This window comes from Vigna unguiculata, chromosome 8 (assembly GCF_037176805.1).
Source record: "Vigna unguiculata cultivar grain cowpea cultivar isolate G323 ecotype 2 chromosome 8, ASM3717680v1, whole genome shotgun sequence".
NCBI lineage: Eukaryota > Viridiplantae > Streptophyta > Magnoliopsida > Fabales > Fabaceae > Vigna > Vigna unguiculata.
In genome coordinates, this window is record NC_140799.1 from 39,962,575 (window position 1) to 39,975,414 (window position 12,840).

Consider the following 12,840-nt stretch of genomic DNA (forward strand, 5'->3'; position numbering starts at 1 on the left):
AGGATTGTTGGATTGACTTGGTCTGAACACCATAAATCCTTGTTCCTTTTTTCAAACATTCTAAAATTTGACAAATCTGAATTTATTCCTATCCTTCATTGTAGCTGTAATTAACATGTTTAGCATCTAATAGTTGTGGTAGTGAGATTTCTCTTGGTGAATGATTATGGAGTTATTTGTCCATGAAAAATGGATAATAGGGTAGATTTTGTTAATTTGATGAAATTTGTTACATTATAGATAGGTGTTAAGGTATAGGGATTTAGAACAATGTCTTCACTAAATAGACAACCTTCGAAGAAATCACTACGAAACAGTGGAGGAGTATCCGGTGGTCCTCAAGTAGGAAGCACTTCTGGTGGACCATCTGTTAAATTTGCGAGAAGAACTTCAAGTGGGAGATACGTGAGTCTTTCAAAAGATGACATTGACATGTCCTCAGATTTATCTGGGGATTATATGAACTACACCGTTCATATACCCCCCACCCCTGATAATCAACCCATGGACTCATCTATTGCAATGAAAGCCGAAGAACAATATGTTTCAAATTCTTTATTCACCGGAGGATTCAACAGTGTAACCAGAGCACATCTTATGGATAAGGTCATCGATTCTGAAGTAACCCACCCTCAAATGGCAGGCTCCAAAGGCTCTGCGTGTTCTATTTGTGATGGCAGGGTCATGAGGGATGAGAGAGGAAATGATATCACTCCATGTGAGTGTAGGTATGTATATATATGTATGTATACATATTTAAATGCACGTGTTACTTTTTCACGTGTTACATTATTGATTGAGACAAACTAATAATGATGATGATTACTCGTATTTAGGTTCAAGATTTGTAGAGACTGCTTTATAGATGCACAAAAAGAATCTGGTATGTGTCCCGGTTGCAAGGAGCCGTATAAAGTGGGGGAGTACGAGGAAGACCTCCACGATTATCCAACCAATGGGGCATTGCAATTACCAGCACCGAATGGTTCCAAAAATTCAAACATGTCGGTTATGAAGAGAAACCAGAACGGAGAATTCGACCATAATAAATGGTTGTTCGAGACTCACGGTACCTATGGAGTTGGTAATGCTTATTGGCCTCAAGATGAGTTCGATGAAGATGGTGATGAAGCGGTAAAGGCAGGAATGCTTGATCACGAGAAGCCATGGAAACCTTTGAGCCGGATAACACCAATCCCGTCAAGCATTATTAGTCCTTACAGGTTAATTAATTAATTAATTAATTAATTAATTAATTAATTATATTGATTCATAGTAATGACCAAAATCCATGTTCCTCTGTTCTCTATGATTATCATTGAACGTGCATCTATCTACAGGTGTCTCATTGCTGTTCGATTAGTAGTACTGGTGTTCTTTTTACACTGGAGAGTGACGCATCCAAATAATGATGCAATATGGTTGTGGCTCATGTCGATTACTTGTGAGATATGGTTTGGTTTCTCATGGATTCTGGATCAAGTTCCCAAGCTTTGTCCTGTGAATCGTTCCACTGATCTTGCTGTTCTTTTTGAAAAGTTTGATAGTCCATCCCCATCAAACCCTACAGGGAGATCTGATCTACCTGGTCTGGACCTCTTTGTGTCCACTGCAGATCCTGAGAAGGAGCCACCTCTTACCACTGCTAATACCATTCTTTCCATATTAGCGGTTGATTATCCTGTTGAGAAGCTTGCATGTTACATTTCCGATGATGGAGGTGCTCTATTGACTTTTGAAGCCATGGCTGAGGCTGCTAGTTTTGCCGATCTATGGGTTCCCTTTTGTCGAAAACACAAAATTGAGCCGAGAAATCCAGATAGTTACTTCAGCTTGAAAGTTGACCCCACCAAGAACAAAAGCAGATCAGATTTTGTGAAAGACAGAAGGAGGGTGAAGAGGGAGTACGACGAGTTCAAGGTTCGCATAAATGGCCTCCCAGATTCCATCAGGAGAAGATCCGATGCATTCAATGCGAGAGAGGAGATGAAGATGATGAAACATATGAAGGAGAGTGGGGCTGATCCTACAGACACTGTCAAAGTGTTGAAGGCCACGTGGATGGCTGATGGCACCCACTGGCCTGGTACTTGGGCAAATCCTTCAAGCGAACATTCTAAAGGTGATCATGCAGGAATACTTCAGGTACCACACGTTTCATTTTCATACACTGAAATTTGCACATAGTTTAGCTTAATTTGCACACATGCAATGATGAATATAGGTGATGTTGAAGCCGCCAAGTCCCGATCCACTGTTGGGAAGTGCAGATGACAAGATTGTGGACTTCACACAAGTAGACACAAGGCTGCCAATGTTTGTGTACGTTTCTCGAGAGAAACGACCAGGTTATGATCATAACAAGAAAGCTGGTGCCATGAATGCATTAGTTCGAGCTTCTGCAATTTTGTCGAACGGACCGTTCATTCTGAACCTTGACTGCGACCATTACATCTACAACTGCAAGGCGGTGCGAGAAGGTATGTGCTTCATGATGGATAGAGGCGGCGAGGACATATGCTACATCCAGTTTCCTCAGAGATTCGAAGGCATCGACCCCTCAGATCGTTATGCCAATCACAACACCGTGTTTTTCGACGGTAACATGCGAGCGCTTGACGGTCTTCAAGGTCCGATGTACGTGGGAACCGGATGCATGTTCAGGAGGTTTGCTCTATACGCATTCGACCCTCCGATGGTGGACAAGGCGGAGGAAAAGAAAGACCCTAAGCATAGTGAAGACTCTGAAACACCGGCCTTGGATGCTAGCGAGTTTGATTCAAACCTCGACGTGAACTTATTACCTAAGCGGTTTGGTAACTCAACCATGTTGTCTGAGAGCATACCTGTTGCAGAGTTCCAAGGTCGTCCTTTGGCGGATCACCCCGCCATCAAGTTTGGACGCCCACCTGGTGTTCTTAGGACCCCTCGCCAGCCACTCGATGCAACTACTGTAGCTGAAGCTGTATCTGTCATTTCTTGCTGGTTCGTAGAAAAAAAACAAACTTTGTTTACATTTCCGATGAGACAAACCATTACTGAAAATGTTTGTGCAGGTACGAGGATAAGACAGAATGGGGAGACAGAGTGGGTTGGATTTACGGGTCTGTGACAGAAGATGTGGTGACAGGGTACCGCATGCACAACCGTGGATGGCGTTCGGTGTACTGCATAACAAAGCGAGATGCATTCCGCGGATCAGCTCCGATTAACCTCACCGATAGACTGCACCAGGTGCTGCGATGGGCCACAGGCTCTGTTGAAATATTTTTCTCACAGAACAACGCTTTTCTTGCGAGTAAACGCCTCAAGATTCTCCAACGTTTGGCATACCTCAACGTCGGCATCTACCCCTTCACCTCTCTATTTCTCGTTGTGTATTGCTTCCTCCCCGCGCTCTCTCTATTCTCCGGATTCTTCATCGTCCAAACTCTCAGCATCGCCTTCTTGGTCTACCTGCTCCTCATCACCGTGTGCTTGGTGGCGCTGGCTGTTCTTGAGGTTCGATGGTCCGGCGTGGAGTTAGAGCAGTGGTGGAGAAACGAACAGTTCTGGCTTATTTCTGGAACCAGTGCTCACTTGGCTGCTGTGGTGCAAGGACTGCTCAAGGTGATTGCAGGGATTGAGATTTCCTTCACTTTGACAACTAAATCATCAGGAGATGACGACGAAGACATATACGCAGATTTGTACATAGTGAAGTGGAGCTCCTTGATGGTTCCACCCATTGTGATTGCTATGATGAACATCATCGGCATTGTCGTGTCGTTTTCCAGAACCATTTACAGTGCAAACCCACAATGGAGCAAGTTCATCGGAGGAGCATTCTTCAGTTTTTGGGTGCTTGCTCATCTCTACCCTTTCGCAAAAGGGTTGATGGGGAGGAGAGGCAAGACACCCACCATCGTTTATGTGTGGTCTGGTCTCATTGCAATCACACTCTCTCTGCTCTGGGTTGCCATTAATCCTCCACAAGGTGGCGATGGACAAGGTGTTGGAGGAGACTTTCAGTTTCCATGAAAAAGACACGTATGTCTCATGCATCGTAAAACTGCATGCAAACAATGTAGGTGTTTTTTTTTTTTTTTAGTTTTTTTTAACGTATGTAACAGTCATCATGCATCTCTGTAATTTAATCTCTTCTTAATACGTACATAAAATAGGAAAACAAAATTAGCTCTAGAATTATTTTAAAAAGGTTAATTAGAGTCCATGTATATGGGAAAAACACAACACCATACCAATTAGTTTCTTACTTATTTGGCCTTTTATTTCACATAAAACATTAAAAGTTATTATTTTCGATTAAAACATGTATATATGTAAAAAATATTGTAATGTATTATTCGAATATATGACTCATTTGGAAAGGTGTTGTTATCCAACTCTACCTCACATATTTGCTCAAACTATTTTAATTTTAGTTTATTTATAATTTATCTCTGTTTATTTTTTGTTATTGTTATCTAGCAAGCATATAAAATATATTCAAACTATATTCCTAATTAGCAACTCAACAAATTAGCAATTAGACATTGATAAAGTAATCAATCACTTTTTTGTGTTTTTTTTTTGGAAGCAGTAAATGCTAACTTTACTTACAGAAATGGGCTTTCATAATAAGTGATCACTTTCCCAAACCCAAATATGTAGGGTGATTGGGCCCATTACATATTCGGCCCGCTATCAAACCAACTTCTTAGAGTAATAGGAGCAATTGAATAACTCGTTTTCAATTCTCATTATCAATTTTAAAACACCTTCATTCCCGTCATCACAGGAGAAAATAATTACTCTCATCCTTGTGAAATTATAATATTTAATAAATTTGTAATTTATACATTTCAATATTTTATATTTATTAACTGCAAATACAAGTATAGAAAATCTGTTCACTGTGGATACAAAATAATACTTTAACAACAGTTTGAACCGATAGTATTTTAAAACTCGAGTAATAATAGTAATTATTATTTTGAAAAGGTGTGGAAAAGTGCAAAGGTTTTGTCTGGAGTATTATCTTTAATAAAAAAATGTGTTTGGAATCAAAGTATCTATTTCTTCCTCCATTGGTGGCTTTTTTCGGCCCCCAAAACCCATAATCATACTCAGAAAGAAAATGCTTAATATTTTACTCGAGCTTTTGATTTTCTCTCGGGAGAGTTCAGAAGATTAAAGTCAAAACGTATTGACAACAAAATCACTTCTCTCATATTCACACAAATTTTATATGGGTGGTAAAGAATTCACATTTTCATAATAATGCTTTGTATGCTATTGGTTTGCATAAAAAAGAAAAATATTTTATCAAAGCTTATATGCTCTAAATTATAAATATATAAAAAAAGATTTTTTTCATTCCATCTGTTGAGAACAGAGAATTATAAATTTTAGGGATATGTCCAAAAACCAAAACCCAAAGCAAATTGAATTAGCATGAGAAGGGGAAGCATGGTAGAATGGTGCCAAGCCAAGTTTCAAAATTTGCGTAAGATTTTTCCTTTTCACACAAATAGGACACAGTTTGGTGAGCAGACATGACATCAGAGGAAGCCTAGATTTGGTGCTTAGCTTAGCTCCCTCTGTTATGTTGGATTGAGGTTGTTGACTCTTCTCTCTCCTCTCTCTCTCTCTCTCTCTCTCTCTCTCTCTCTCCCCCTCTTCTTCACTTTACTTTCCCTTTCTTGCTTACTCATTACAATTTTTGTTTTCTTATTTTCTTTCTACCAGCCATCCATAAACAGTGTTATACATACCTATTCATTTCACATTTGCTTTCCCTTTACTGTTCTCTCTCTCTCTCTCCCTCTGCTTTCCTTCATTGCAAACCAAGCTTCCTTTCCAGCTTGTTCTGGTCCTGCCCTCAGACACCACACCCACCAACCATTTTACTGCATTTACTCTTTCTCCTCTCCAAAATTAGTAGTAACAGTTCCCCACTCTCTCTTACTCTCTGTTTTTCCCATCAAAATAAGATTTTTTCCAGTTTCTCTTCTTAATAGCTTACCACTGAGTCTTTTTTTTTTGGTTGAAGTATGGCCCCACTTGTTACCTACTAGTGTGCCACTTCATCTTTTGCTGCATCTGGATTCTGCTGTAGGGTATGTGTGTTGCTCAGCCTCGGGCATTTTTTGCACATTGAGTCTCTTGTCGGTTCAAAATGAGGTGTGAAACCTGTTGCTTCTTTGGGTAGAAGATTCAGGAGTTTGGCTACCTTGGATCACTGCAAAGGTAAATGCTTTGTCTTTCTTAACCACTTTTTGGATAATATACATTTCACTTTCTCTTTTGTTTGCTTGGATCATAAGTGATGCTTTCCTGGTTTCCTTTTCTTTTCGTTGGAAATTGTGTTCATAATCAACGTTCAACCGGTTATTTTGCTTTCCAAATGAACTGTGAAATTACTCATCATGTCCTTCTTAGATTGGTTCTGAAACTGCTGAATTATGTATGGTTCTTGTAATATTTGGATTCTGTTTATGTTGTATGCCATTGCTAATAATGCCTGAGGTAGTTTACAGGAAACATTGTAGTTCCAGTTTATCTTAAATCGTGATAAACATTGCATTAGTGATTTGTTGAAACTCTGGCTTTTTGTTTATGACATTGTTTAAGACCTGAAATGTTGGTTGTAAATTGGAATTTCAGATGTGTGTTTCAAAGCCTAGAGTAAGGGGAATGGAGTACTTAACTTGAATCCTGTTCTTGGGTGGGAATGTCTTGGTTCTACCAGCTGAAGAACTTGGTGGGACGCTATTGATTGACTTGGTGCAACCAATTATGTCATCCAACAGTTCTTTGAAAGGGGAATTGACAAAGAAGACACCATTTTTGGGGTTGAGACGATGGGTTTTGATTGGAGTAGGTGTTGGTGCATTTATAGTGCTTATTCTTTGTATATTATCGATATGGGTGATGTTTCGGAGAAAGTCTAGGAGATCATTGGACAAGTATTCTGTATCTCAAATACCAAATGTCTCCAAAGATATCGACGTTGACAAGGTTGGGGTGCAGAGTTCTCATGTCCAACCAGAAAATGTGCTTATGCCTGTTCATAGCATGACAAGTGATAAGAATTCAGATAATATATCAGTTCATTTGGGTAACAGAAAATCTGGAGATCCTGATAATATCAGTCAGTGTAGCTCAATTTATCATCATGAGAGAGGATTTAGTTCAATGTCAGCTGAAGAAGGAAGCTCTGGGAATGTTAAGAAACAATCTACATTGTCACATGGAGGGTTGGCCACTGCCTCTCCATTAGTTGGCTTGCCAGAATTTTCTCATCTTGGGTGGGGCCACTGGTTTACACTCAGGGATCTGGAAATGGCCACCAAACGATTCTCAGCTGAGAACATTATTGGTGAGGGTGGATATGGTGTTGTTTACAAGGGAATACTGATTAATGGAATTGAGGTGGCAGTGAAGAAGCTTCTTAACAACTTGTAAGGATATTTATTGATCATTGATGTACTCTTTAATTTTTCCTGACACTACATGTACTTGTGTAGTTATTTCTACATTGAATTCATAGGGGACAAGCTGAGAAAGAATTCAGGGTTGAAGTGGAGGCTATAGGACATGTTAGACATAAGCATCTTGTACGCCTACTCGGATATTGTGTAGAGGGAGTTCATAGGTAATTTTTTTTCTTGGGTTTGTGATAGTTATGTTCTCCTTGGTTCAAAAATTTGAACTGAAGCTTTTCTTCATATTATGTATCTTTGTGTTATAATGAATGTACTCCCCAATTGAAATTCAGGCTGCTTGTGTATGAATATGTGAACAATGGTAACTTAGAACAGTGGTTACATGGAAACATGCACCAACATGGGACACTTACTTGGGAGGCCCGCTTGAAAGTTATACTCGGCACTGCCAAAGCGTAAGTTCAGTGTGCAATTTGAATAGTCTTTGCCAACTCATCTGATTGATCATCATAAGTCTCTCATCTCTGAAATTTGGTTGTAAAATGCTGTGTTCCTTTAATTAGTACTATTACTAATTGTATTTTGAGAATGAAAAAATATATTTAATGGTCTGTTTATCTGTTTCTTGATAACATCATGCTATTGATTTTATATTTTCACATAGTTTGCAGCATATTGAAATATCTAAGCCCATTAGATTTTTAGATTAAACAACAGTAAGAGCTCGCTGCTCATGGGACCACTGAGTAAACTCTCTAATCTTTGGCTATATTTGGATATCTATTGATGTTTGGAACAGAGTGAGATGAAATACCATTCAATTGTTAGAATATATTTTGAGGAAATGAAATTGAATTAGAAAAACTGGTTTCACACTCCCACATTGGGGGAAGATAAGGAGCAGTTTTTGATGAAATGGATTCCATTCCTTCAATTAGTTCAAACATAGTCTTAGTAATATCTGACCTACTTTAGTTTTAACATTTTACGTAGTTACAGATTTATGTTTGTGGAAGTTTCAATAGTGGACCTCGTTATGGTTATAAACCCCTCTATTACTGTATTTGGTTTCAGGCTTGCTTATCTACATGAAGCAATAGAACCAAAGGTTATTCATCGGGATATAAAGTCTAGCAACATATTGATTGATGATGAATTCAATGCAAAGGTTTCTGATTTCGGCTTGGCCAAACTTTTGGATTCAGGAGAAAGTTACATAACCACAAGAGTAATGGGAACGTTTGGGTATACAGAAAATTTCATTATCCTTTCTCTAGTACTTAAAGGATTTATACTACTGGAAACTCACTTCTGTTGTGGATTACAGTTATGTGGCACCAGAATACGCCAACAGCGGTTTGTTAAATGAGAAGAGTGACATTTACAGCTTTGGTGTCCTCTTGCTGGAAGCAGTTACTGGAAGGGACCCTGTAGACTATGCTCGTCCTGCCAATGAGGTGCCTAATCCTGATGAACTCTGCTAGCTTGCTAGTTCTAACCATGCTTTCAACTGGAAGTGATGATCCTTAATAGTGATTAGATATTGTTCATCCTCATTATGACAGGTTAATCTAGTTGAATGGCTCAAAATGATGGTTGGAACAAGAAGGGCTGAGGAAGTAGTGGACTCAAACCTTGAAGTTAAACCACCGCTGCGCGCTTTGAAGCGCACTCTTCTGGTTGCACTTAGATGTATTGATCCTGATGCTGACAAGAGGCCCAAAATGAGTCAAGTTGTGAGAATGCTTGAAGCTGACGAATATCCGTACCGAGAGGTTCCCTTCAATACTCTGTCATTTCATTACAAGTTCTGTTGTTTACTTGAACGTTGAGTTGAGTCTCAGTGATTTTTATCACATTTTTGCAACATTTTAACCTTGTGTGCATCCTTAGCGTTATTTCCTTCATAATGTGTTGGCTATTGTTCCACCAACTAAAAGGAATACAATATTGAATGAAAACTCTTGGGGGAAATTAGGGGTAAAATATGTTTTTAGTCACTGTTTGACAAATTTTGGTTTTAGCCCTTGTAAAAAATTATATATGATTCTTGTAAATTTAAGGTCTTTATCATCTTGTATTTATGATGGGCATAAGCATAAGCATAAGCATCATGTTAATGATCACTCTAGGAAGACATGTAATGTGACATGTTTAGATGCACGTTTCATCATCAATAACTGCTGATAAGGACAACTTTCTAAGTTTTAAAAATTTACAAGTACTAAATCTAGTATTTTTTCTCTGGAGGACTTCATCAAAGTTTGTCATTTCCGCAAGGACCTAAACTCATAAAACCCAAAATTTGTTTGGTATTCTTCAGCCTGCATACTTTCTCAAGTTTTACTCTCATTAGCTAAAAGACAAGAAAAGAAAGCATGATTGATAAGTTGGGAATATACCATTCTACATACTTGGCATTCTGATGCATTTGTAGTGTGAAGAGCCAGGTCCTCTTTTTAAAGCAAGTTTTTTTGGTGCTTATATCTGGAATATTGAAGTATATGTGTTGAAAAAACATCAAAACGTGAGATTGATATAATCACTTTCAGGATAGAAGAAACAGAAAGAGTGGCACTGTCAACATGGAAATTGAAACTGTGAAGGATATTTCGGGTCCATCTGATGCTGAAAGGATGAAGGATAGGAATTGACAACTCCATGACTTAGCTTGCATGTACAATTCCCATTGTACACGTTATAGTAACTTGTCTATACCACGTATCTCCAACTATGTGCCCCCAAGAAAATTTTGATGCATCTGAGGATAGAATCAGATCAGAGAGAACCTGTTTTAGATAATGAAGGTTTTGTTTTTTGTTTTAAATTGAATGTTGCCATTGAAGATATGACACACTGGTCTTGCAAAGAGGATTGAATGAACATAGGTGGTGAGTGTGTTGGTGTTGTACAGATGTATGTGGGGTCTGTCTTCTTGCATGATTGTTCATTTATTTTATTTTAACTCCCTTGACATCGTCGCATGCTGCTGGAGAGTGGCTATAGTGAAAGAGAAACGAATATTTGGCTTCATTTTCCTTGTCATTTTGCTTTTAGCTTCAATAAACATTAATCAGGTGATGATATATTTTTCAAGCATCTTCAATGAGTTCATTGATATTTTTAGATAAAAAACAGTTTTTATTCAATTTCACCACCAGACTCGATTATTGTCATTTAACGTATGGATAATTCCTTTACATCTTCATTCTAATATATAAAACACTCTTGCAGTGGTAAAAAAAACATGATGTTTTGGTGAAAGATATAATTCAGTATTGTACTGGTGATTTTCTGCTTAGTGGTGACAAAGTAGAACTTACGTGTAAGAATAGTTTTTCTTAAACAACTTGTTCTTAACATCAGAGAGTTTATTTCTTATGAAACTTGCTAAAAAAGTAGGGTAAATTGTACAGTTTTTTTTTTTCTGTTTTCTTCTGTCTCTCTATACTATTTCTTTTGAAAATCATTATACAAATATCTGTAACACATTAAAAAATGTTATACTTTTGTTTTCAAGTGGTGTAAATGTTTAAGGAAGTAAAGGATACAATTTCACAACAGTTAATATAATGTATTCGAAAAAATTACAAACATGAGTTTTATTTAGGTTTTTAAATACTTGAATATTTGAAGTTTTTGAAACTTATATGACAAGGTTTCATAGAAGAAGTTTAATAAGTTCTGCAGATGTTATTCTCATGCAGCAGCACTTTGACTTAATTGTGTTATTTTCTCAACAATCTGATATCTTATTCCACAGTCAACAAAAGTGCTTATACGTGTAGCGAAAGAAATGCCATATCTGTGGTTCAAATCCCAACTTGCACAAAAGATCTGACAAGAAAAGGGCACTGAGATTGTTTCATTTCCTCAGATAGTTTTAATTGTAACAGTCAAGTTTTCATTTGAAGATGCCACCACCGAATGGCACAGTACCCCAATATGAATAAGATGTAAAAGTAGTTGCTTTTTTCCCTCACTTTTACAATGTTGGTTCATGCACTAAAATTGTGAATGGCGAAGCTAGTTATGATTACCTTTTTGATTCTCTTCAACAGAATTTCTGTCCCATTGAGGAAGGAATCTTATCTCTCACAAAATAGATGAAATTGTGAAAATTTGTAGTGAAACTACGAGAAAGGGAAAAACTTTTGAACTTTGATCTGTTATTTGAAGGCTCATTGATTGTCCCATTTCACCCAAAGGGAAAAAGAATTCATAGATTGGAGTTTCTTGAGGAAGCACTTATTGGGCAGACAGTCAAAGAAATGATTCAAGTTGAAGGCTTCAAACGGTGAAAGTGGAATACATAATAATTCATTTTTCTGATAAAGTAGACCTATTTTCAGGGACAGCTTCTCTAGCATCTAGGGTTCTTGCTTCCATCAATAATCAATAACAATCTTTCTCTGCCATCACTTTACATGCTCCATGGGAAATGGAGCAACTTGGCCCATATTGCCACAGCTTTTGACTTCTACTTCCTTCCCTTTACAAACGTGTTATTTACTGCACCTATTTCATATATCACTCCATTATTTTTCACCTGTATTCATCATATTTACTTTTTTATTGCTACAAATTTATACTTTACATTTTTTATATGAACCAGTGACAATTGTTTTCAAGAACTGGTTCATAATTTCAAACAAGCACAGGTTTTAGTGTGTTTGGATGAACTTAACAAAATTAATGTCGATTAAAATTGATTTAAGGTGATGCGATTTATAGTTGGATGATTTTATTACAAGATAAATAAACTGTCAATTTTAATCTATATCTTTTATCCATTGGAAAAACTATTCAAATTGGTTCAAATTCAAAGTTTGCAGATTATAACTCTGATTACACAAACGACTTTCATTTAAATGGCTTTTCACACAACTTTATCTGCATGTATATAATAATATCGATTATGAAACTATATGTACTCTTTCTTTTAAATTTTTAGTCATGAAATTATAATTTATTTCTATCCAAAACTCTCATATTTTAATATTTTGATTTTCAAATTTAAAAAATAAATAGATACGATTCTTTTAATTTAATTATGTTAATTTTTTTAGATGATAAAACTTTTTTATACTAGTATTTGAACTTTTTATCATATCTGACATATTTCCGTTTCGATGTAAGATTGAAAACATAATAAATACGTCATAATATTTCAAAGTTTAAGTACCAAAATATATTAAAATTTTAGATAAAAAATTATTTTAATTTTACGTCAAAATTTAGATACTAAACATATTTATCCTTCTATGTTCTTAAGCTAGCTAATTCTTATTAACAAGTTAGCGTATGTTTGAAAATTGGTGCAAATGAATTATTTCCATCAACATATTATATATTCAACACTCAGCAACAGTTTTCCAAACACGGTCTTAACATGTAGCAGTTGAAGCCA

General features: G+C 36.9%; 2 protein-coding genes across 4 annotated transcripts; both read left to right on the forward strand.

Moving 5' to 3' along the window:
- Window positions 1-147: 147 nt before the first annotated feature.
- CSLD4 (cellulose synthase like D4) lies at window positions 148-4,295 on the forward strand. Its single transcript, XM_028086030.2, has 5 exons — window positions 148-728; window positions 837-1,223; window positions 1,341-2,145; window positions 2,225-2,985; window positions 3,057-4,295. Exons 1-5 carry the CDS (start codon window positions 271-273, stop codon window positions 4,018-4,020), a joined length of 3,375 nt encoding a protein of 1,124 aa, XP_027941831.1. The 5' UTR covers window positions 148-270; the 3' UTR covers window positions 4,021-4,295.
- A 1,157-nt stretch (window positions 4,296-5,452) lies between these two features.
- LOC114195243 (putative receptor-like protein kinase At2g42960) lies at window positions 5,453-10,463 on the forward strand. Of its 3 annotated transcripts, none has more exons than XM_085665730.1 (9): window positions 5,453-5,600; window positions 6,035-6,231; window positions 6,649-7,445; window positions 7,535-7,639; window positions 7,763-7,885; window positions 8,505-8,675; window positions 8,758-8,887; window positions 8,996-9,205; window positions 9,983-10,463. In XM_085665730.1, exons 3-9 carry the CDS (start codon window positions 6,781-6,783, stop codon window positions 10,082-10,084), a joined length of 1,506 nt encoding a protein of 501 aa, XP_085521856.1. In that variant the 5' UTR covers window positions 5,453-5,600; window positions 6,035-6,231; window positions 6,649-6,780; the 3' UTR covers window positions 10,085-10,463. The 3 variants fall into 3 exon arrangements, with proteins under 3 accessions (XP_085521856.1, XP_027941443.1, XP_027941444.1); XM_028085642.2 differs by lacking the exon at window positions 5,453-5,600 and adding an exon at window positions 5,641-5,925; XM_028085643.2 differs by lacking the exon at window positions 5,453-5,600 and having other exon boundaries at window positions 5,641-6,231.
- The last annotated feature ends 2,377 nt before the right edge of the window (window positions 10,464-12,840 follow it).